Source organism: Chaetodon auriga, chromosome 7, assembly GCF_051107435.1.
Source record: "Chaetodon auriga isolate fChaAug3 chromosome 7, fChaAug3.hap1, whole genome shotgun sequence".
In the NCBI taxonomy this organism is placed as follows: Eukaryota; Metazoa; Chordata; class Actinopteri; order Chaetodontiformes; family Chaetodontidae; genus Chaetodon; species Chaetodon auriga.
In genome coordinates, this window is record NC_135080.1 from 14,016,689 (window position 1) to 14,042,365 (window position 25,677).

At 41.1% G+C, this 25,677-nt stretch overlaps 1 protein-coding gene across 1 annotated transcript; it reads right to left on the reverse strand.

The window, feature by feature from the left end:
• Positions 1–11: 11 nt before the first annotated feature.
• On the reverse strand, positions 12–25,027 carry LOC143323797 (uncharacterized protein C14orf132). Its single transcript, XM_076735887.1, has 3 exons — positions 24,932–25,027; positions 3,295–7,986; positions 12–1,124 (listed from the first exon to the last, which is right to left on the reverse strand). Exons 1-2 carry the CDS (start codon positions 24,956–24,958, stop codon positions 7,768–7,770), a joined length of 246 nt encoding a protein of 81 aa, XP_076592002.1. The 5' UTR covers positions 24,959–25,027; the 3' UTR covers positions 12–1,124; positions 3,295–7,767.
• Positions 25,028–25,677: the final 650 nt, after the last annotated feature.

Genomic DNA, 25,677 nt, shown 5'->3' on the forward strand with positions numbered 1-25,677 from the left:
AGACAAACATCTCACATTCTCATTACTTTAATGAAGTTATGTCACAGAAGACTCAGTGTCATACAGTAGAAAGGCCCGTCTTTACAAAACCTCCTTTGAAACATGATTCATGGCATGATTGAAAAAAATAAGAGAGGAACTGCAAATAAAACTTAAAACTAAGATATATTAAAAACAAACTGTTAAAATAGAGAATGAGAGTCAAACCCTGACACATATACTCACAAATAAATCTAAGACTGGAATTTGTTTTACTGAAGTGTGAATGACTGACAGGTATTTGTGAAGAGGCTGACAGTTGACTCCATAAAGGAGGACGGTTGAGGGGAAACCTGCTAGTCGCCATGCATGTCAAGTGAGATACATACAATGTTGTAATGCTGAGATACTACAATGCTAAGGTGGTAACATGTTAACATTTAACACTGCTCCTCCTGCTGCTCACCGAACAGTGCCGCAGAGGTTTGTGCACAGCGATCCGTTGGCTTCAGTGAAGCCTCGGAGTAACCGTAGCTTAACTTATCGTACATACAGGTCCTCAGCAAGTCATTTGATACCAGCAAGCAAGAGTCAATTTCACGCTTGTGCTATTTTGTTTTCTTTAAAATACGTTTTGCATGAAAGGTTGCATCACAGTTTAAATGTCTCGTATGTACAACAGCACCGTCCCTCCAGGCCCGTAGCGTCCTCGCAGGAAATCTTCAGTCATAGCCGTTCAGTCCAAACTCTCGTCTTGTCTTCTCCAGACAGTGAAATGTTTACCTTCATGCAGTTTCAACAGTGATATTTAAGTCTTTAAATTCACAAAATATCTCAATACTACCCTGGTATTGGATATTTGGGAGAGGAGAGCCAGACTGTTCAATGAGCAACCAATAGTTTTTGCACGTTCTCCACAGGCTGGAAATGCAAATCCATTCTATATGATGATGTTGGACGTGATCGTCCTGACACGCCTGCATCTTCATGTACTCTTTTTTTTTTACTTATAATCCAGGAAAGCGGATCAGACCAAAGTCAGTGCAGCAGTGTTGTTTCTCAGGTGAAAACAGACCAGTCTGACTGTCACCTCTCCAAGCTGTTGTTTCCAGTCCTTCTTTCATGAGGATCGATGATGTGCGTCTCTGCGGAGGCAGAACACATGCAGAAAAAAGACTCAGTACATTTCTTGTAAAGTTAAAAACTTTACGGGACATTTGGCAAAATAGTTTTATGCTCCAGCTGATCCGGCTTTTGTCTTTCTCGTGGAAAATATTGTCTTTATGTTTTCTCGGTCTGATAAGTTTTCTATCTAACAGGCAACTTCAGCCATGTGTTATTACAAATATACGAAACAAATGTCTGAACAGGAGTCAACGGCACGTTCTGACCCAAAGGATGAGATGAGGTACATCAACGTCCACTGAGAGAAATGAAGAAAGAGGCAGAAAAGATGGAGACGCAAGATGGATGGAGGAAGACGAGATCAAAGATTGGGCAAGTTAGAGATCTGGTGAGGACAGTGTGTGTGTGTGTGTGTGTGTGTGTGTGTGTGTGTGTGTGTGTGCGTGTGTGTGGATGGGTGTTACTCACATTGTGGGGACATAAATCTGTTCACACACTCATATTGTGGGGACTCGACTTCCTTATGGGGACAAAACATCACGTAAATCATTACATTTTGGGTGAAAACTTGGGTTATAGCTATGGTCAGGGTTAAGCACGACTGTCTGCGTGTGTGTGTGTGTGAGTGTGTGTGTGTGTGTGTGTGTGTACAGAGGAGGGGCTTCACAATGTGGACTTTACGGTCTGGTGCCTCACATGCATGAAAGGAGGGATGTATGTGATGACAGTGGACGAGATGGAAGGAGAGAACAGAGGGTGCAACGTGACACAAAACAGGAAATGACCTCCGTGAATATTACGCAACACAAATTTAACTTTTTAAATTAAAAGCAATACTTAGATCGTGCTTTGTTCTCCGACTGATAAGGAGTTAATGACATCAGAAAAATACTGAGGCTGTGAGACACACACTGATGCGTTCAGGGTCAGACTCTGAGTGGAGCTGCTCCTCCACCAGTTCAGCTTTTGGGATCATGTGGCTTGTTATACTGCCATCTTGGGTTCATATTGAGTGTGGAGGATTTCAGGTCTTTAAGCACTTTAAAGATCAACATGGGGACTTATTAAATCAAGATACTTCGTCTTTCACAAGAAACAAACCAGAAAGTTTCACTTCTATAATTATTATCCTGTACTTTAAACATATTTTTATCATTTAAAAGATTCATTATGAAATGTCTCAATTCATACCACTCAGATTACACAAATTCTGCTGCTCTACATTTCTCCCCCAAAATTTAGGCGGGTTTGTCTCCTTCAGTTACTTTCAGAGTGCCCCGGATTCATGCATTTAATGCAGGAGAAAAAATCTTCCCCAAGGGAGCATGATCTGTTAGCGGAGCTAAAACTCTGATTTTGGGCAGAAAGGCTCCTGGTGAGTAATGTTTGCTGCAGACTGGCTCATCACTTTCACTGAGTGATGGTACAGTAATGCTGCTAACAAGCTGTTTTTAGAGAACGAAAAAAAAGAAATGCGAATAAATATGCAGTAGGTGTCCGTCCTAAAAGTGTTTTAAGTTTAACTGTGTTAAAATGCCAAATTTAAAGCAGAAATTTGATAAATTACTGCAACACATTTAGGCCTAAACTACCATTCAAAAGTTCACCTCTCATGCAGATTTTGTTTGTTCTTTCCTTCAATAATGGCCATTTTAACATCACAGACACTGCATGTATTATTTCCAATTGAAAGAATTTTGTCCTCAAAAGTTGAATAATTGAATGAATAAAACTTGCATTTAGTCGATTATTGTGCACTTGACAGTGAAACAAGAGCCTGTTTTTAATATCTGCACAGATTTTGATGCTAAGCTTCAAATTTCTCACAATGACTGGGGATTTCTTGTATTCTTATTCTGCAGTAGCTGGAGGCATCTCTGTCTCTTTCTGTCCTTTCATTTGTCAGTGTGGTTCAACCATTACACACTGTTTTGTTCCTTGTGTACAAAACATCAGTTTGTTGCAAACCCTTCGTATAGAATGACATCTGTTTGTAAAGCTACAACCCAAAAGCACGAAAGATCATTCACAAATATAGAGCAGTAGTAGCTTTTATGACAGGGCCACTCAAGCACAGGATAAACAACAGAGCTTTTTTGGCGTCCTGATGTTATTGAATGGTATTCAATGGTATGTGGCCTACATCAGGCTGCTGCACCACACCAGTGACAACAGCACTTCACCTCTCACCTCTTGCGTGGATGGCGGAGTCCTTGGTGTTACAGGGTTGAAAAACTCCATCTGGAGCGGGGACAACAGGGTGGACACGTTATCCTTCATGTCCATGTGACTGTCATGACAGGAGTAACTGCCTGGTTGGAGGCTGTTGCAGATGTCTTGTCCATAACAACAGATGTGCTTTCTTCTCTGTGGAGTCCAAAAGCTTGAGATCGCTGGGTACACACACATTGATGGTATCTATTTGGTTGTAGCTCCATGCTTACGCAAAAACCGGCTGCTGATTGGACGGTGAGGGAGCTGGATGAGGTGAACTGTCAGTGGTGGTGAACAGCGGACACCTGAGCCTCGACAGACCAAACCAAGACCACAAACACACTCTGTGGGGACTGTAAGTACGGTGACGATGGACGGTATGTTTCTTTGTCTTGTCCCTTTACTTTTCTCACCTCGATGATTTTTCTCCTGTCATGTACAGTCCTCATGTGTCTTTTCTCTACTAATTCACTCTCATTCTCTTGCATTACTGTTCTTTTATTTGTTTCTTAAACCACTTCTTCGCTGTCCACTTTGCTTCATCTCCTCTCTTCTCTCCTTTCCACTCATTTTCTCACTCTCCGCTCTGATACAATGTCTCTCTCCTCATCAGTCGTCTCAAGCATACTAATGGTGGAACTTGAAAATGAGCATTTCCTGCCTCATTATCTTTCCTCTCTTCTACATCTTCCTTCCTCACTTCATGTGTCACTCATCGCCACTCTCTTTATCTCAGATGACTAATGCTACAAATTCTCTCTCTATCCGCCCCTTTGGAGTCTATCTTTGTCTCTGATGGCTGAAGTTAGCTCTATTCCGCCTGCAAAATCATCTTCTGATAAAGTCAGCCGCAGAGACACAGTCCACTCTGACTGCTCTAATAGCCACCGGGGGCACACTTCCCTCTGGGATATCGAGCGAGGGCGGAGGAGGGGAGGGAAAAACCGGATCGTCGGCTCGAGAGGCGCGTTACGTCTCATTACTCTGCCGAGCACTGACAGGACGATGAGGCAGATCACACAGGCTGGATCTCAGCTGAGAGACAGCGAGGTGCATGTGCGAACTCATGCGTATGTGTAAACACATACACACACAGCGGCAGACACTGGCTGAATGATCCATTCTGACTGGACTGGATTAAAACTACATGATGCAGGAAAGTATGTTGATGTGTCACTGGAGACGGCATGGTGGCCGGAAGAATGGCGTTAATGCACATATACACAGCTACAGGCTCAGTTTGTCCTCAGTGGCCTGATGACGTCCCACATTTCTCCAACAATTCCTCCAAATTATGACAAAACAAAATACAGTGTTTCTAAATGCCCTCCAGACATCGTGACTTGGGTTATAATTAGTCCTTCATCAAAGCGGCCATATTAAATGTTTTCATGTTACGATGATGACTTGTTGTATGTGAGAGGGTTCGCTCGTGGTGACAGACCCACAGAGGATTATCGCCCTGCAGGTCCCCTCAGCTCTGTGGAGTTCTCCACCATCTTTCGAATCATCCGTCTGGTTTTCTGTCGCCTGTCACTGTTTTGGTTCAGTTTCAGTGCTCTCATCAGCATCATTTTTGCTCACAGCAGAACGTCCTTGCCTATCACCAAGTGCAAGTTCGCTACCAGCTGACGAACAAGAGTAAGGTTTGATTCTCCTGCTACGTTCAAGTTTTATTAAGTTTATTTTCTCAAAGCTACTTTTTGACCTCCCCTGATCTGATCCACCCTCATCTCTCTCGTTCTCTATCTGCACGTCCTCTCTCTGCCTTGTCTTCTACCCTTGCCTCTTCCCTATCAGCTTTATGAGATTTCATCTCCTCACTAACAATCTCAGACTGATTTGAAGGGAGCTGGAAGTGAATGGCACTACCCTTTTTAATGATGTATTTATCCTTATAATGGGGGGAAGTAATCCTGACAGAAAGAAATGCCCCTGCATGACCTTACTCGCTTGTTAAATTTCAACAAATCACTGCTCAATCACAGCTGAGCCCTGCTCCTTTCTAAATGGAGATTGTTTCCTCTGGGCTTTTTAGGAGTGCTACAGTTTCTTCAAATGCAAAGACATGCATGTCAGATGCACTGGAGCTTTCAAGTTAATGACCAGTGTGGATGTTTGCGGATGCTGGGAAGAACTATATAGCCCAAGTTACGTCATGATATCATTGCAATTGTTCACCAAACCCCTCCCCCGCACAGCAATTGTCCAATCACAGCTTAGAAACTATAAGGAGCCACAGGAGACCTGTCGAGCCTTCTGTTTCTCCACATGCTCAGTTTAGTGCTACATGGAGCTGTGGTAGAGAGACACTCCTTGAAGAGTTAAGGGTGGTGCAGAGGGAGTCGACATCTAAGCAATGAATTAAATGGTGTGTTTGTCTGCTGCAAACATTAGCATGCCTGGCCAACTAGCTTACAAGTGTTACTTCCAAGGCCAGGGAGTGTTTCACACCACATGAAGTTTACCTTAGTGTCGGTCCAGTTCTTTATTTGGGAAAGTTTACGCTCCACCGTCACCAAACAGAGTAACCAGAGTAATCCAGACTTTAAGATTATATTTTCCCATATATTAGTTGGATTAACTAGCTCTACACTACAACACAAGAACAATACTGTTTCTTTATTTCCCTGCTTTCAACACGGATCATAAACGTGTGACTTTTTGCCTGAGACATGCAACTTTAGCTTCAATCATTTAGCTCAATATCATGTACATATCCAAAAAATGCATTTAAGAGTTTCCAAGTCAGCCAATGACATGAAAGTGTCAGAGGCAGAAACTGCATTTTTAACCAATTGAAAGTTAAACTTATTCAATTATCTCGCTACTACTGATAAAAAACACAACATTTGTCATTTTGGTCAAAGGCCAGAAATGAGAGGCTTTGTTTTTCTACTTCTGTCTGAAATCAGGGCTACATTGTTTAAAAAGATTACTAATCATTTTGAGTAGCCTGGTCTGCCACCATTATTACTGTAAATCTGCATATGCACTGGAAAGTTTGCAACAGTAACCAAGAGGGCCGGGCTTTGCAAGGGTCAATTCGTCTGATTGGACAGAGAACTCAGAATTAGTCGAGTAAATACACCGCCTGCTTAAAATGTAAGAATATAAACAACAGAACAGAAAAGAATAGTATAGACAACACAGGTTGGAGTTCAGTGCTTGGATCAAGCATCGTCAGGACGTTACAGGCTTTTATAGGGCTTAAACCTCATGTTCAACAGTGGATCTCAGCCTGGCTCCTGATCCCACTGAGAGATTAGGTATGATCTTGTCTAATCCTTGTAGTTTGAGGCTGACCTCTGCTGAATGGGTTTATGTAACACCAGCATGACTTGCATAACCAACTGACCATTGGCAAGCTTAGCGCTATTATGCTAAGGCCACATGCTTTTTTTTCAGCCTGGATTCCAAAATGAATAAATTTAGTCATGTGCTTTAGGGCAGTTGCTCATTAAAAAATGTAATATTGTCTTCAGGTGGAGGCTGAAATAAAAATCCCTGTGACTATAAAGGGCAAACGTGAGGACCAAGTTTGTCTGAATGTAGTTTCACTGTTTACGCTGGCAATGATTAAAGCACACAAAAACAAAAATAAAACAGTAATTGTGGTGTATTCTTATGTGTTTTTCATGGCCTATACCAGGATGCTATAGAAAATTGTCTGAAATAGGAAACATTTCAGTGGAATATTAATGATAAACCATGAGAGGCTCATTATAGTTTCAGACAATTGTGTTTGTGTAAGGGCAGAGATTGAGAGGTTGCTGACTGTAGGAGGACATCTGGAGGGGTTGAGTGAGTGAATGAATGAATGAATGAATGAATGAATGAATGAATGAATGAATCTGTCTTCTGCAACTCAAATTGATATCAGTGATATAAGTAGAGTTGTTTGTTTTATAAGTGACCTGTAAGTTTGATTTGGTTTATCCAAATGTGTGCTGGGTAGCGTTCTTGCTGCTTATTCAGATAAAATATGCGTATATGATAGATGCATGGTATCAGTCTGTGTGTGGTCTGGTTTGGTATGAGGTTTTGCTTCTGTAACTGTTCTCGAAATCCCTTATGTTACATATGTCCAACCTTCATTTTGTGGCTTTTCTTTTAACATTGTTGCACTGAAGAACTGAACAGATGAAGTTATACGTACGTATGTCTGTAGTAGATCATTATTTCAATCTGATGACACCTTTAAATAAATAAATAAATAGTTTCGTGTTCCCTATTTTAATTTTAGTTTAATATTTCTACTCTTTTCATGTGTTGAAAAAATATTTGACTCCCATGCAAATTCCCTTTACAGCCAGACCTGACACTTCAAAAATCTAAAGTCATCAATCTAATAAGGCTATTTTACATCAGTGCTGAAGAAAAATATATTTTCAGGCTATATAAGATTTCCCATCATCCGACAGCAGCAGTATTTTTGCGTCCGTCTTGTCAGAAGGCACAGGCGCAAACCACAGCCACCACCACTATGTTGCCAATGGTTGCCAGCACAGCGATCCACAGCCAGATGGTGTCACTGGATACTTTCCCATCATCCTCTGCTTCTGAGGGTCGAGAGTAACCAGCGTTGAGGTTGGAGGTGGACGTCTGCAAGGACGTGTTGCCATTGTACGGAGAATCCATGAAGGCCCCGCTCACAGCCGGGAAATGCTGTCAGGGAGAGAGGAAGAGGAGTTCAGACTGAGGTCATTTGGTTGTATAAAGTCTGAGTTTGAAGCCAGTCGCTCAATACTCACAACTCGTACTCAAAACATTTCTGTGATTCTCCACACTCCAAAAAAGAGACAGAGAAAAAGAGAAATTTTAACTGTCCAGGAAAATAACCAGCCAGGTCAAATAGAGAATAACACAGTGCAGACGAGCAGATGTGTTGTCGATTTGAGACATAATACTGTTTATTAACATTTAACCAAAATCGTGATCTTTCCTGAACCCAAACCTGCGCTTACATTACAACATGGTTTTGTGCACTGCGTCTTAATCCCTGACAACCGCCCAACTCCTGCACAGTACATACAGTACATGTGATGTTTCATTCAACGTTGACTCTGAACATAATCCAGCAGCAACTACACTGTCACCACAACATAACTATGAATGTAGTTACATATAAATTTATTTTCTAGGAGACAGGGTTGCATTGACTATTGGTAAAGGCTAAAACTTTGTTTAATAAAACAGTTTAAGAAATAAACTTGCAAATTACTGACTGAGCTAAACTATACTGAGCGAAATGATTTGTTTTGTCATTTAAAGCACAAGTGTATACGATTTAGTGCCATCTAGTGGTGAGGTTGCAGATTGCAACTCACTGAATACCCCTCACCTCACCCCTCCGTTTTCAAGCGCATAAGAGAACCTAACTGCGTATCTCACAAAAAACAAAAGGTCCTCTCTGTAACCAGTGTTTGGTTTGTCTGTTCTGGGCGACTGTAGAAACATGGTGGTGCAACATCGGGGACCTGCTCCCTCTGTAGATATAAAGAGCTCATCCTAAGCCAACAAAAGCACAATGATCGTTATTTTCTGATGACGATGCACTGATGAAAACATACTTATGAATATTATATTTCATTTCTGACAGTAGCTCTCTCTCAATCCTACACACTGGACTGTTTATTGTTATTATATGTCCGGATTAGAACACAATAATGTAAGAGAAAATAGTAAAAACTAATATTTCAAACTGCTTTCGGTGCAGAGAGTAGCTTGATACAACTGTTAAAGCAGGGATAGGAACAAAATTGAAGGTTCTGACTAAGATCTGATTTCCTCCCTTTAGCGCAAAAAGTGACATAACTTGAAGGTATTTTTAGTCAAACACATTCAGCCTTAAATGAATCTTACAGTGATAAAGATGGCCACATGGCTGAACAATAACATGTTCTTTTCAGGGGGTTAACATGACAGCTGTGCCTGGTCTCAGGACAGCTGTACTGTACAATGACGAGGAATCAGCATCTCAAAGGGATTAATTCTCAGACGGATTAACAAAGTCTGACACATACTTCACATATTCACCAAACCAGGCACACACAGACTGACAGAGGATGGAAGAGAGAGGCAAAAACAAAAGAAGCGAGGCGCCTAATGAATCTCAGTTTTTGTCTCAGCTGGATGAGTTTGTCCCTGGAGGGCTTCCATAGCACCCGGTCACATAAACAGGATAGACACTCCATCAATATTAATGGAGCTCTCGCTGGTCATTAATAACGTAAATTGTCCATGTCTGCAGAAGAGGTAACAAGCACGCACTCTCGTTTCCTGTCTTAATTTCTTTCACACACACACACACACACACACACACACACACACACACACTCATTTATACCCTTAAACTACCTCCAGCTTTAGCTGCTTGTGTTGCTGCCAGCTCTGTATTCTGGAGGAGTGACACCTGTGTTACAGGCACACAGATGTGCACTTGGTAAACTCAGGTGTGTGAACATAATCTACTGTAACTTCTCACACAAGCTCACAACACACAGCAAAAAAAAAAAGACAATAACACAAACACACAGGCTGTCTCAGATTCGTACATACAAACTACAGCCTGAACAGTCTGATTCAAAGAGACAGCTCAGTGACCATTAATAATTCCAGCTTTCACTCTGACAGCTGAAAGGTTCAAGTGAGTTTGACCCTTTAACTTGGTGATGTTTTAGCACATAAAAGCACTATTCAGCATCACTTCTACCCTGACTGTTGAAAAATACAAAGTCAAGTCTGACATTTATTTGAAAAGTCCTTTTGTAACCTGACGTGCAGAAAGTTTTACAACTGTTATTTTACTTGATAATTCAAATGTCTGATATGGGCAAATAGGATGCAAATAAACTGTATAGTGTTTTATAATTTCTGTTTATGGGGAGGCTGAGATTGTATCATGTATAGTATCAAGCAGAACATGAGCTTTGATTAAGCTGATGAATGAAAGTCTCCGACTCTGCGTCAGTGTGGCTGCAGCTGAGGTCAAACCCCTGTGATTTTAAATGCATTTGTTTTTGAGATGCCTCAAGCATGAGGTTCAGTTTGAGCCCAAGTGCCTCTCAGACTTCTCTTGTGTCCTCATCCACCCTATTGCTCCACCCAAGCCGCAGATGTGACTTCAGGGCAAATTGTCACTGAGGAAAGCCTTCACACTGAGGCGAGTTAAACAAAAAAACACTTCCTGCTATCGCTGGATGTTACAAGGGAAAGCCATTATAACACATCGAGTGCTAACGCTCAGTTAGCGCTCATGTTGTCATTAGATTCTAATGTCTTCACAGGGGGATGGAGCTATTTAACCTAAAATACTTTCCTACAAACTTCAGAGAGCAGTCTGTGTAAGTTAGCCACTGGCTTTGGTGAGGCTTAGTCACCCAGTTTGAATGAGGGGTCAGCGAGGAATCACTGGGGGCATGACACGAGGTTATATGACACCACTTGTCTGAGTGGAAGCGTAGGCCGCTGATACATGCTTCACATGTCTGCTTCTTCACTCTGTCTTTAAAGCATTTAAAGTTTGTCCTTGAAGCATTTAAAGGCAGAGCCAAACTATATAATAACCATGGCAACTTTAAGGAAATATTGATCCAAAAGATCACATAATAAGTTTACAGGGATATAGATAGAAATGTACTCATTATAGCTCCCAACCAGTGCTGATTCCAGGCCTCACACGGTATGCATTAAATCCCACTGACACGATGATGATTTCCCTTTATCCATGCACAACTGTCTCATGTCATCCCGTAACACAGACAACCATCATCTGTGTGTGTGCGTGTGTGTGTGTGTGTGTGTGTGTGTGTGTGTGTGTGTGTGTGTGTGTGTGTGTGTTCAGCCCTTCTCAGAAGTGAAAAAAAAAAGTCTAAAATGTTACAGCCGTTAATATATGGCAGCATAATTTATGAGGAAACTTGAAGAGCTCTCACATGAACCACTTAATATGTATATTTAATTAAAACTGCCTCCCAGGGTTTTTCATGAGAGACGGAAAGGGACCGTTTGCTGTTCTCGTTCTGGTTTGTGAGAATACAATTCAAAGCATCCAAACTTGCAACTGACTATGAAATGACACAGACGCAATCCCAACCTGAAGACAAAAACCTTTCCCAGCCAAGGGAGCACTGAACTTGGTCACCTCCTCATTAAAAAAAAGTCTCTGCCTGCAAGCTGTGTCTCGCTCTGTGAGTGTAGCAGCACAGAAAGGTCATCAACAAAAAACAGCAGTGAGTATGTGAGCATGTGTAAGTGTTATTACACCACACGCCTGGAAGACAAACTGCCCAAAGAAATAATGAGTTTGCTAAAAGTCAAAAAACTGAATATCTAATATATGTTTCAGCTCTGCATGGTGGACTGAAAGTGTCAGTCTAAGTAGGTGGGGTTCGAATCGTAATCCCACCTTTCCATTGACTTTACTGGAAGATAACTGATTGCATTATTTAAAAGGTGAAGTGAGAAGTGGTCTCCTACTGAATGTGAAGGTTTTCGACTGTGGAAAGTGAATAGAAAATAAATGATTTGAGTGCTTGCCAGACAAGTCATGGCTGTCTGAATTTACTGATCAGAACAGATGTATCAACATGGTGATCTTGTAGATTACACTGTTATATATTGGAGACAAACAATTCCATTTAATAGAGGACAGAGCACCTTTGTCCTCAGTGCCACCTGGACAAACTCAGGATTTACCCATCAGGTGTTGTTTTAGTCTTTGCCCCACGGGCTCCTCATCCAAAAAGCCATATCTTGTTCTATGTTAGAAACTGAGAGAATGAAATGCATCAAAAGTCAAACAAACAAAAAAAAAAAAAACCTGAAGTGAAGCCTTTTAAATGTTTCTGTTCTCCTCTCAGTCAGCCCATTTCTTGCACTTTAGGTGCTCCTAAAAAATGCATTTGTCCAGCTTAATGGCCACAGTATCTCAACTGCATGTAATTTGCTCACCCCATATTAGAATCGCTCTCTGGACCAGTTTTGGTCAGTATTGTACCTGGATTTCAAGACGGGTGCATTTGGTAATGCTCAATAAAAGATTACTTCATTCTTTTCTAAATCTGCTGCTGCTCATAATGTCCACTACAGTATCCACTTAATAATACCCTCATCTGTAAATTATAATCTATGTTTAAAGCATATTCCAGATGTTGTAGTAAAATCCTGCCAGTTTATCGGTTTACTCTAACCCTAAACAGTCCTGCTTACTATTCATGTTTTCTGAAAAGGACTCAGCTTGTTAAACTCAAACCAGCTGCAAGAAATTAATTAGATATCACAGATAGATGTTACAAACACTGTACTCTGTCCATCAATTGTCTATTTACTGTAGAAAATTAAATGAGTGGTGGGAACAGGAACGCTCCCAGACATACAGACATGCTTACAGTCACTGCACTAAGTATCAGGCTGTGTAGAAAAGCAGCAATCTGTTCATTCAGACTAAATTTAAAGTTATGTAAGAAACTGACCTTTCTACAACCGCTTACAGTTCCTGGATCTGCTGTTTCTGTTGTTGTTTTAACGTTTCTTTGTGCTTGATTGATTGATTGATTGATTGATTGATTGTTGCAGTCATAAAAACCTGTGACGCACACTTATTTCTGACTTCTTTTTGTTCTACATTAACATTCAAATCGATGGAAAAAAAAAATCAGACACACAACAATAAGTAAAAAATGAATTGTGTACATCAGAATTCTGAATTCTTGTTGTCTTTGTTTTGCACTGCAGCAGTCAGCAGTAACATGTTTAAAGGTGACACTTCACATAATGGATGGTCGCTATTTCAACAACATACCAGGTAGAGTTACAGAAAACTGACACCAGCTGTAGCTGTGTAGTTCAGGACCCACGTAGTTAACAGTGGTGTTATCGAGTCAGTGAGATGCGTTCAGTCAACATGAAAAGAAGAAGCCAAAAGCAGCATGTACATTGTTTATAAAGCAATTAAAACACCCAGATTTTAACCACAAAAAACAGGAACATTTGTGTGCAAGATCTTTGTACTGTTCATTCTGAAACACTCTGAAGCATCACAGCAAGATCACAGCTGGTATTACGTCAACTCTTACGAGCTCTTACAAGACTGCAACTTACACACATCCTGGCATATGATAGACTCTTTACAGGTGAAAAGAAAGTTCATCCAATGCAGGTACTTTTGACTGGGTTTAATGTGTGCACAACAGCTGAAATGCATGTTTAAATATTACTGTTGGTCTGTCAGAATTTGACTTACATCTGGAGCAGCAGGGTATCATGTCATTCGCAGCACAAACAGTATTCGAGTTATTCAGGTAATTCAAACTTTACAAATGAAGTAATTCAACGACTGAAGCTGAGTTATTTACTCCTAAAATATGCCCAATAAAATGCAGCTAAAAGTATGTTCATGGCTTGCATTGGGTTAGAAGATATTTGAGAGAGGATGGTAAAACAGATATACAGTATGGAGCACGAAAACAAAGATAGAGCTGTACCTACTGCCGGCTGTCCGTGAAGGAAGAGATCAGCTCTGTCTGTCCTGTCCTACTCAGACTTAGACTGAGTGCATCCAGAGGAGCGAGAGAGGAGCAGCGCTTCATGAGAGTGAGACTGAACTCCATGTGGAGAGCCAGTGGGAGTGTTCACTGACACAGAGAGAGAGAGAGAGAGAGAGAGAGAGAGAGAGAGATCCCTCCCAGTGAAAGTGAGAGAGCTGAACACACTGTGAGAGTGTGTGTGTGAGAGACAGATTTAGACATCCTGCTGTGAGCGAGAGTGTGTGAGAGACAGAATGCAGCATGTAGGTGCATAAAGAACGTGTGTTGTGTGTGTTTGGGTGACAGAGGAGAGTTGGTGTCTATGGCAGAGCTGAGCTGGATGTTTGCAGCTTCACAAAGCCAGACTTCATCTCACTGGCTGAGCCGAGCTGCACTGTAGATATAAAGAAGCTGTAACAGCTGCACCTCAGACTCATTTCGAACCTGATGTTACTTTAGGAGAAATCTGACTGTTTGCAAAGATTTACAAATTGATAATGTAAAAAGATAAATCAGAGTAAGTAATCAGTAGTGCTTTTTCCAGACAGGTATCCATGACACAATGAGCAAAGCAAAACTTTAAACTTTCTTCCTTTTTTTTTTGTAAATAAATGCTTGCAAATGACTATATCTGGAACTTATTAGCTGGAAAACACAATGGGACCACAGCAAGAAGCTTTACCCAAGTCCAAGCTCAACAAAAACTCATATCAGTAGCAGAGAAAATGAATATTTTAGAAGTTTTTCTAAAAGTATGTCTCAACATTCTCCAAAAAAAGGCTATTTATCGTATTTATCTAGATAAATATCCATATTTATATTCAGCGACCAATATTTAGGCCATTTCTATTCATCTATATATATCTATACACGAAAGTAGGCTATATGTCTTCATACTGAGGCCATTTGTACCCTGTGTAATATCCCTATTTGCACTGAATTCCTTGATTTGGCTGTAAGTTACCCACTGAAGCAGCATGTCCTCGTTTTCGCTGTCATTGGCTATATGAAGTGCCAGTCATCTGCACAATCAGTTGCAATTGGCTCAGTTTTTCTGAGAAGAAATCTAGACCCCTCCTTTCAACACAGACTCTCATTGGCTATTGTTAATAGAAATAGCAGATCTTAATTGGTCAGGTGAGGTGTCACTCAAAAGGTCAGAGAGCAGCGGCCATCTTGAGACCAACATGTCACCTATGCTGCTTACTGAAGATTAACACTTCTGTCGGCTAATTTGAAATGATAAAACAGATTTCTGTGGTTTATTGTGCTTTAGACCAAATGTTTCCAAATGCTTGACTGGATCAGATCCTGGACCTGTTTTTGTCGGAGAGTATCAGCGGACCATTATGAGACTTCACCCGTGAGTTGCCTCAGTTTTCTAATTGTTTGTTTGTTTGTTGTTGGTGTCGATTGTACCTGCCATGTATCCATGGCAAACCATGTATCTCCCAGTGTGTTGATTTTGAATGTGAGCCCCAGTCTCCTTGGAGTCCTGTTGCTTGACCCATGCAACCACCACAACCTCCTCCACAGGTGGACTTTTCTCGCTCTTTGTACTACGTCACTCTGCATGATGGCAGTGAGAATAATCTATGGAAGTCTGCCAGGGGACCCTGCACACTGAGGGGTACCCAGTGCCTTCAAAAGTGACACCAAGAGGCCCTGACCAAAAGTCCTTATGTCACAAGTTAGGAGTGAGAACAGTTTGGACAACCCGTCAGAACAATGGCGTGATTGGATATGTAGCATGACAAAAATCCTACATCAGCTTTGAACCAAGCGCACTGTGAGCACATGGCGGTCGACTCAGCCTGAGTCACCAGAATGATCAGCTTTTCTGCATCTTCATCACGGACTGTGTGGACGCACAGGTAACAATAACCAATGTAAAATGAGGCCTCCTACGTGTGTTTGTGCATTTTCACGCATGCACACGTGTACATATGGCATGCACCTGCGTGTTGCTGTGTTTGGTGCGTTGTGTGCGCACATTGGTGTGTGCGTGTGCTCGTACAAATATTAATAGCGTGCATCTGTATGTATGGGTGAATGAACATGTCCAGGTCGGAGGATGTGTCTCTGTGCTTGTGTGCCTCATGTTCTGTGGGTGAATCAATGCGGAAAACATCTGTCTCAACATATACAGTAATTTAAGACAGGTTTAACCCGAAAAGACGAAAATATAGAGCAGAAAAAAAGAAAAGGGTGAATAAGCAGAGAGAAACCAAAAGATGAGGTTATCAGAGGATAAACAGTAGTGACTCCATGTCGTGTCATCATGTCTTTCCTCCTCTTCCTCTTCTTTTTCCATTATCCTCTTTCCTTTTCCTTGTCTGTCTCTATATTCTCCGTTTTTCCTTCTTTATAGCTTTTTTTGTCTCTAATCCAACCTTCTGTTCTATCTCTCACCTCTCTATTTGTCACTCAGTCCCATCTCAGGATGCAACATCCAAACTTTTACTCACTTCGGTCAACACGATCCTCCTGTTCCCTCTGTTTGTCTGCGTCCATCTCTACAAACATGTACGTCCTTGTTGTAACCTCTCCTTTTTCTCTGATCACATTTATTCTGTTTGTCATCGAGGTGAAATCTTTCCTCACCTGTTTTCACCTTCATTGTCTATTTCTTTCTCTGCTCTCCTGTCCCCACTCATCCCTCCATCCCTAACATCACCCCAGTGGAGTGACTGACTGGACACAGGACATCCTGGTGTAGCATGTAGCGTGCAGGGCTGCAGGGATTGCTGGATTAGAGGCATGAATACACAGCTTCAATCCTCTGAAAATCTAGGAAAGTGAGACTTTACTGTGTGACGAATCAAGTGCACACCATACAGTAACCTTTGTGTGTAATAAGTGGACATATGAGTCCGCTTCCTGTGCCCATCTGTGAGTGTGCGTCCTGTGGGGGCTCAGAGAAGCGCATGTGCATAGTCTTTGTCTGTATATCTGTGTGTGTGGTGCACGTGTGTGTGTGAGGTTGCCTGCCTCGGTTCTGTATGCACAGGTACATTCATTGCCTGTACGTATAAATCTTCATTCTGTGTGGTTGTGTAGTTGCATGTACATGTAAGTGTGTGTGTCCAGAAAAGTGACGGTTTATTAAGTTATATAATATTCTTCTACACTGAAAAGAGCTTCAGAAACTGCCTCTGGTGATCACACACACACACACACACACACACACACACAAGGCACAAATGAATGCGTTCACGTGCAGCAGGAGCACACATTCATCAATCAGTGGAAGTGCAAACACATGCACACAGCCACACACTGGAAGCTGGAGGCTATTTAAAATGAGGGGAATCTGAGCGGAATGAGGAGATTTTCGGTGAAGAAAAGCCTCCCATAATTAGCCATGGATGTGGCAAAACTCACAACTCATCTATGAGGATTTGTCTCAATAGCTATTTGTTGAGTACAGCCCATGATGTGACGTTTGCTCCTGCATGGGCAAGGATTATATTTGCATTTTCTATCTGAATTTTAAATTTCCCAAATACATATTTCCGGGGCTGGAAGTTTGAGTCTCCATCCATGACTGCTTCAACAGAAAAACAAGGATCAAAGAATAGAGCAGGAGGGACAGAGGAGAAAGAAATTAAAGGGTGAATAAACAGCCCCACAGCAGCCAGCTGTTCCTCTTCTTTCTGAAACATCTGTCATAGGAGAAAAAACACAGAAAGAGATGGAGAGAAAGTGAAGAAGAGAAAGACACTGCAGAGGTGATGAAGAGGAGCAAGGGAGAGGGCAAGAAAGGGTAAAAAAGAAACCATTCTCTTCTCTAATGCATTCATTTACCTGTGTAAAGTTTGACCAAATACTTGTGTGTTGTATGCGTGTGCCCTCACCCTGTCATGCAGTAAACATCAAATGTATCAAAATGTTTTACAATATATGAAACATATCAAATTCCCCGGAGATTACTTCATATCTGACATTTGCATGACTACAAGTGTAAGAGTCTACAGCCATGCCAGTCGCTCTGTGAGCCTGTAGTTAGGCACAGTGCTTTCAATGACATGCTAGACTCAGCTTGCTAAAGTGCTAACAATGATATTTCTGCCTTCTGATTTTGGCATGCTAATATTTGCTAATTAGCACTGAACACAAGGCACAGCTGGGGCTGATGGAGATGTCATTAGTTTTGCAGATATTTGATCTTCAACCAAAGTTGTAGAAATTCAAAAATTGACCTTATGATGGGAACTGATCACCAGAGTTACGACAGTTCATCCTGAAGGTAATATGAATGTCTGCATCAAATTTGATGAAAGTCTGTCCATTAGCTGTTGAAACATTTGTCTCAAAATGACAATTACAAACTTCACAGTGGGTATAAACTTTCCAATAATTACTGAACTCTTCAGACTGGATGAAAGAGGTTAGCCAATCAACACCGCCACCCATGAAACCACACTGTTAGTAAGGCTCAAAGCTGGTGTAAAACCTCATCCAAGTCCACAATAATTGTCCTTTGCTGAGTATTTTGGCACAGGGCTGAAGCCCCTAACCCTGATACAAAACTGCAAATGTGACTGGAAAAAATGCCATTAACATTCAAAGTTAGCCTTGTTCTTGTAAGTATTGATGGGATCAGGGTCAGTTTTCTCCACTGGATAAATAAAAAATAAAAAATAAAATAAAATGAAAAGTTCAGTACGACTGGACTGGTAAATTGGTCTTTAGCTGTTGTACTTTCTTCACTTCATTTCACTGAGGGAGCACCTCTGTCTACCTTAAAATTTGCATCAAAGTGAAACAGTTTAAAAAGAACCTGTCAGTGCACTGGGGGGGAAAAACACTCAAGAAAAGGAATTAATTTTAATAAGGTAATACATTGAAATCATTTTATTTTATTAAGACTTTTTAAAGACCCGCAGATAGTTTCTCCTGATGGCAGAGGGGCTTGATTTTGAATAAAAGCTCATTTGATTGAGTTCATTTCAGATGACTCTCATAGGATGATGATTTTGTGCTGAAATAATGGACAGCAAGCAAACTAAATCAAAAAAGTAGAAGGAGCTGAAAATAATTTCCATAATTTCCAAGTTATTGAGCCGTGCAATGAAAAGAAACTACTGCTGCTCGAATATGCCCAGAGGGGAGAGGAATGAATCCATGACAGCAACGGAGGGAGCAAGAATAACTGAGAGAAAGGAAGATGGAGAGGAGGAAAGAAAGGAGGGAATAGCGAGAAGATGGGTGACAGAAGGTGGAGGTGTCCCCGGCTGCAAGAAAAGAGCACAGGAAAGAGAGAGAGACGTAGAGTTAGAAGGAGAGAGAGAGAGAGAGAGAGAGAGAGAGAGAGAGAGAGAGAGAGAGAGAGGCTTGTTCTCATGGCTGGCTGAACCTTTGCTCCGTTTTGCTGGAGGCTTCAGGGCCTGCCAGACGAGCAAAGAACAGCATTCACTGACATCACTGAGTGACCTTATCCAGCTTTCATAAGACCCTTCACGCTTCACACACACACACGCACACACTCACACATGCACATACTGAAAGGTGCAAATGTGCGGACACAGATATGTGCAAGCATTCAAATACAGATGCCCCATATGTTCGTTTGGGGAATTCTAACTTTATGTAACTTCCAAGAAGAACGACAGCATCGGTCATTACAGCAAGTGTCCCAAAACAACATCTGTCGAGGGATGGCTCAACAAAACATCGGGACACCGTGACACGTAACACGGGAGACTGCTGTCGCTTTCCCATTTGGATCATTTGGAGGATTTGATGCCTTTTGCTCTCCACCAGTGCTTCCTGTCTCCACTCTCGACTATCGCATAACAACAAAAATGCCCAAAAACTAATCTTAAAAATGACATAAAGTTGGCGTATTTCCAAAAACACACATCAAAAAAGCATAATTCCTGTCAAACACCCCTTTTGACATCGAAAATGTTCTAATAATCAAACATTAAACCATAAATTACTGACAATCCATCTTTACAGGGCAAGCTTGAACATGCAATGTGATCAGCTCTACAGCCCCTCTTTTATCAGGTTTTACCATCTGTCTTTACTGTCTGCCACTGCCAAACAAATAATCTTTGAAATGTTTTAAAATCTGCTGGAGCACATCTCGTGAAACAGCTTTCAAAAAGTAGTGCTGGGAAGTTGTTCCATAAATAACATTTTTCAACAACTCTGTACGTAAGCAACATATTAATATATTATGAAATCCAAAGGTTAGTGAATACGCAAGTAAATCTGCAACCAAAGCACACAAGCACTTCACTGTGCACGCACTCACACAAGTCACACAAACATATGCGTGCAGAGGCTGCACACAGACACAACGCAACCCAGACACACTCCCCTTCCAATTATTCTCACCACACAGTATGTTTCATGTTCACGCTCTGTTAAGCTCCTTTTCATTAACTCTGTGGTTTGCTGAACAGACATACTAGGCCTATTACTGTTGCATGCGGCGAGATGTGAAGTCTACTAAGAGCATTTCATGAAACCTGGCCTCTTGTTATCATCTGAAACAGAAAGTCCCATCACTTCAGTCACGATGAGTGAATTCAGGCAGCCTTGGGAGGAGCTGTTTCCCATTAGAAATCAGAATACAGTGAGTCATGCCAGTTAGAAAAATGTGTTGATATCATGGGATATTCCATTAGGTGAGTGACGGTGCATATAGTTTCTGTATGGGCAGATCTACCTGTAACTCACAGCCCATGAGACTTTATTTTTTTACCTTGTGAAAGCCTTTTTGATCGTCATGAGAAAAAGTGAATACCTTCACTTTTAAAGCTACAGCCTGTTGCTTTCATTGTGAAGCGGTTACTCCGGTAACTCAACGAGTGTTTTCTGTAATATTAAACCACACTTGCTGTTTCTACTAGTAACCACAGGTGGCGCCAAAATCAACCAGGACAGAAATCGTCACTACTTATAAGCACATGAAAATCGGGTTTCTCCTTAACATTAACTCAATAAGCAGCAAGAAAAAGGTAACATCAGATATAAAAATCTATGGTTATGAGTTAATCAGAATTAACTTAGAAATAAAACGTCTCCTTCTTGACTTCTTCATCATCTGTGGAGAGCACAGATGATGAATCATCATCATGACACCTTATGTTACCACACTCACATGTTTTCACAGGTCACCCATGTGCTCTACAGTCAAGACAGATGAGTTAGAATCTGCCTCAATACAAGTTTGCATGCGTAAAGAAGTAAAAGGTACACAGAAGGTATTATAGGTGTATACTCTGGTTTAACGGGGATGTTTCTGGGGGGTTGTGTCAAGCCACATTGTAATGTAATCCATCATAAATGATGCTGTGTGTGACAGAGAGATTATCCTAATCCTCTAATAAAAAAGAAAACAAAAAAAAAATCTGACAGCCAAGATAATACCATACTGCCCAGAAAATGTATGCACTGTTTACCGCATTTCAATTTTAAAGCTTAAGCAACGTGATTAGATGTCCTGTAAAAAAAAAAAAAAAAAAAAAAAAAAGCTTCCCCTCACATGATACACTTTTATGTAATGAGGTTACAGGTTGCACAGGCTCGTGGCAAAATGAACATAAAGCAGCCCTGAAATTCCACCATAAAGGAAAGTGAATAATACCAACTTTCTCTACGTGACCTCATCATACAGGAACAGACTAATCCCTGAGGTGAAGTGCGGCTTGACAATTGGTTCATTTACGTAACAAAGTGCAGTCGTGTCGATCCACATACATGTCTGATGTGTGTGTATGCGTCTAATCGGTCATGCCATCCTGAATGAATGAATAAAGCATCACAGAGCTTGATATCATGCGTGCCATGAGTGACTCATCGGCTTGTATGCTTAATGTGTTCAGCACAGTCAAAACCTCTGCTTATCACTAGAGGTTAACTCAACTCTCTATGCTGAATAACAAAGCAACAGACTGTAAATATGCTTCCACATTTTCCACATAAAGGCGCCTTATGCCAAGAAAGATACCCCCCCCCCCCCCCAACAAAGGTAAAAATAGTGTGGAATATGGTAAAAAAAAAAAAAAAAAAAAAAAAAAGGCATAAAATGATGGTATATGTAGGTTAAAACAGATTACATAGAACACATAAAATCAAGTAAAACACATTTTAAAAGAAATGAAGCAAGCACATAGTTTCACCTTATATTCCTACAATACTGTATGTTAACTGTCCTGAAGTGCATCTGCAACACACTGATAGAAAAGCCAAGTCATGCCTACAGCGCTGAAATTCTCACTGCCTAGAAACACTATTATTATCATTAAACCTTTATTGAACCTGGTAAACATATAAGAAAACTTGGTCCAAGTTTCAAACACAAACAAACTTTTTGGATTAACTGAAAGGCTCAGATGATGGATCAGATCTGCTCTCTGTGCTGAAGAGCTGCCCCCCTCAAGTACCTGATAAACTCCTTAGCAGATGGTAATCTGACCCAACTCTCCATCACACGCACTTTGATAGACGTGACTTAATTAACACCAATATAACATTCACTCCCAGAGAAAGAGCTGGCTTGGGATAGAAAGAGAGGGATCAACGCAACACAAGGTCAACCGCCGCTCTCCGTTTGAGCTCAGTGTCTTGCTCAAGGGAACTTTATCAGAGGTTGAAACGTCACAACAAGAATCAGCATCGGTTGAACCAGGAACCTGCGTGATGACTGACACGACATAAAGAATGATAAAGTGTTTTCATACAACACTTTAACATGTAGTTTATTACCAATATGCTGACTTTGTACTGCTGCTGCGTGAACACATACCTTAATTATCAAGCCCACGATGCATTCAGTGACCCTTGAGCCTTTCAGCTCTAAAAACACCTGCATCCTTTTTCAGATTCCGTTAAAAGTTTTGGAGGTGCGTGATTTCTTTTAGCGAGAACACTAAAGCGTTGACTGCAGAGTGTTCAGAGACAGTTAGCGTGGGGTGATTAAGGACCACACATTGAGCACACCTGATTAAATATCCGAGCACAGATGGCTATCAGATGAGGCTTTCCATCAAACTCCTTCAGCTGGACAGGGTTCATGTCTGGAGCGGGCTCGGTGACAACATTCAGGGAATTAAAGGGGAATACCACAAAACCAGAAAATGGGACCCTGAATCAGCTTTCTCTGCACGAATGTTAAGACAGAGAATCAATTTTAACCCACAGCTCAGAAGTTGCAACTATAACCGGATGTGTGGAAAAGCTCTGGGAACACTGCAGCATCTTTTGCCATTACTCCAGTGTGTCTTTGCACAGAGGGGTAGTTGATTTAGTACCTTTGAGCAGATGGTTATCATAGGAGATTTTCCATCAAATCTGCACAGCTGGATAGGGTAAGCGGCAGGAAAGAGGTACCACAGAACTGCTGCATGCGCCCTGCTATAAGACATCATCTAGGTTAATATTTGTTATTTAACATCAGTCCTGATGCACCTTGGTGTCATAAAATGTTTGATATGTGAAAGCTCAAGCTGTTAGTCTACAAAAGTGGGAACGTGAAGACTTGTTTTCTGTATCACAACCAGCAGAAGTCACAGCTTTAAGCAGGCAGCTCATAATGAACGTACACGTTCACCACCTGTCCATAATCACAACTTTTGTTTTTCTTTTTTTTTAATGCAGAAGCTTAGTCTCAATAACGCCATCTAGTGTTCATCTCCAACATGAAACGTACTCAATCAAACACACTGGAAAGAGATATTTCTGTTCAGCTAGTTTGTTGTGTCTCTCAGTGAGAATCCTCAATGAAATTGCGCCATTTCATATCATATGATACGAGAATTAGACATGAGCTTGAAAGTGACCTCACAAACATTGAAAATTATAATGTCAGACATTAAATATTCTCAGTTAAAGCTTTGCTAATCTAAAGACATGTCTACCTACAACAAGCCATTCTCCTCACCAGCTCAACATTTTTGTATGACTGGAAAAGAAAAACGTCCTCTTGTGAACTGAGCAGTAAAGTAGCAGCGATTCAATAAGAAAAAGTAGGACTTTCACTGTGCTTGCATTTGAAAGCCACATTGCAGTAATTGCTTTCTGAATAGCCCTACACCCCACAAAGGGACCTCGATTGTAACATAAAGCTCTGCCCTCAGGCAAGTTAGAGCTCAACATCTTAGGTCAGAGGAGATGGAGGGAAAAAAAAAAACTGGTAGAAAATGGGACAAGAATGCTTTTCCCACGATGAAGAGCGAGGGAATGGATGAGACTGCTGCAGCGACTCCAACAGGAGGAGACAAACACACCAGCAAGAAAAACACAGAATCTGTGTTTAAGTATTTGCTTTTTTGCAGACAGAGAACAGTTAAAAGTTCTCAGAGATGAATTTCCCTCACTTTTATGAAGAAGATCATGTGAGCTTTAGCCCTGAAGCTTAGCGGAGAAAAAGACCCGATCGTCTCTCTAAAACCCAAAAGTCCACGCTGGCATGTAAATCTGGACGTGTGCATAATGCCTGAAAAAGTGGAAGCCGATTTACTTGCTATTGTTTCAATGTCACTGATCAATATCTTCATCAAACATTAGAAAAAGGAAAACTGTCCATGAAATTTCTATCAGAAGTTATTAAAATGTCATGAAGACTTCGAAACAGCGGTTTCATAGTGACTCAGTTGTTTAAATAAAGCGCGAGCCCTTGCTTGCGTGCTTCTTTTGGAGAAGCTACTTTGCAGTCTGAGTCATCTCTGTATGCGTGTGCTGTCTAAAATTGTACATCTTCAACGCAAATCTGTGCTTTACAAACATACTAAAACTTTTCTAATGATCCAGTGACTCACTGTCTGCAGCTACCTATCATCCCCAAGTAATTTCCTTTCATTCTCTGGCTTGTCTAAAAATAGACCATGTAGCATCTGTGTAACAACATAATCCAATACGTATTTAATCTGACATGATCTGAACAACGACATCTTGATAATAATGAGATAAAAAGACTCACAAAAGCTCAAAGAAAAACAACTTGCATTATTCAAAGCAGCAAACATACGAGAGGACGAAAGCACGCAACTTTAAAGAGCTCAGCAGTTGGATTTAATCATCTGAAAGTCTTCAAAGTAAGAACTTCCAGGAATAAAAGTACGTCTCACCTGTGCTGCCATCAGTGATAACTCCATTATCCCTGGATCAATGGTTGCCAGCCTGAACGTGGAAAGGAAACGCTTGATGGGAAAGTAAGAACGTAGACTGCAAAGAAATGCAGAGGAGAAGAAGAAAAAGAGCACAAGGAAGGTCTGTAATCTGCAGAGCTGCGCTTGGCTGTGGGAGTGCAGTTGTGGATGTGCTACGTAATGACTCAATGCAATGCTTTTCATGCTTCATGGAAGACTTTATTCACTCAGCACATCTCTCTCTCTCTCTCTCTCTCTCTCTCTCTCTCTATGGATGTGTATGTTGGGGGGCAGGGGTAAACTTGTGCTTGAAGCATGCCAGGCAAACCCTGCAGAATTATTGATGCCGGTGTGGCTTTTGCATGTAAGCTGTTTTGACACAGCTACCCTGTACATCTTACCACTTTTAGATGATTTCTCTTATGTGAACTTCATAATCCCATAGGAGGATCCTTGAATTATTCACGTGAAAATTTACATTGAATCTGTCTTTGTGTATGTGCTTGTTTCTCCGTCTTTCTCTTTCTTGCATCCGTCTCAGTTTCCAAAGAGTTAATAAGTTATAACTTGTGGTTTTATTACGATGAATAAATCAGTTCACAATGTTTAAAAGATGAGAAATAATGCATTAATAACAATAACTGTTGGGTTGCGAGGTTGAGAACAGCTCGTTTTGCTGGCGCATGACTCTGACTTTTGACCTTAAGTCCACTTTTAAATGGACT

Coding starts and splice junctions, on each gene's coding strand:
- LOC143323797 (XM_076735887.1), bottom strand. CDS start 24,958: ATGGAGTTATCACTGATGGCAGCACAG. Junction 7,987..24,931: donor TATCACTGATGGCAGCACAG/GTGAGACGTACT, acceptor TCTCCCTGACAG/CATTTCCCGGCTGTGAGCGG.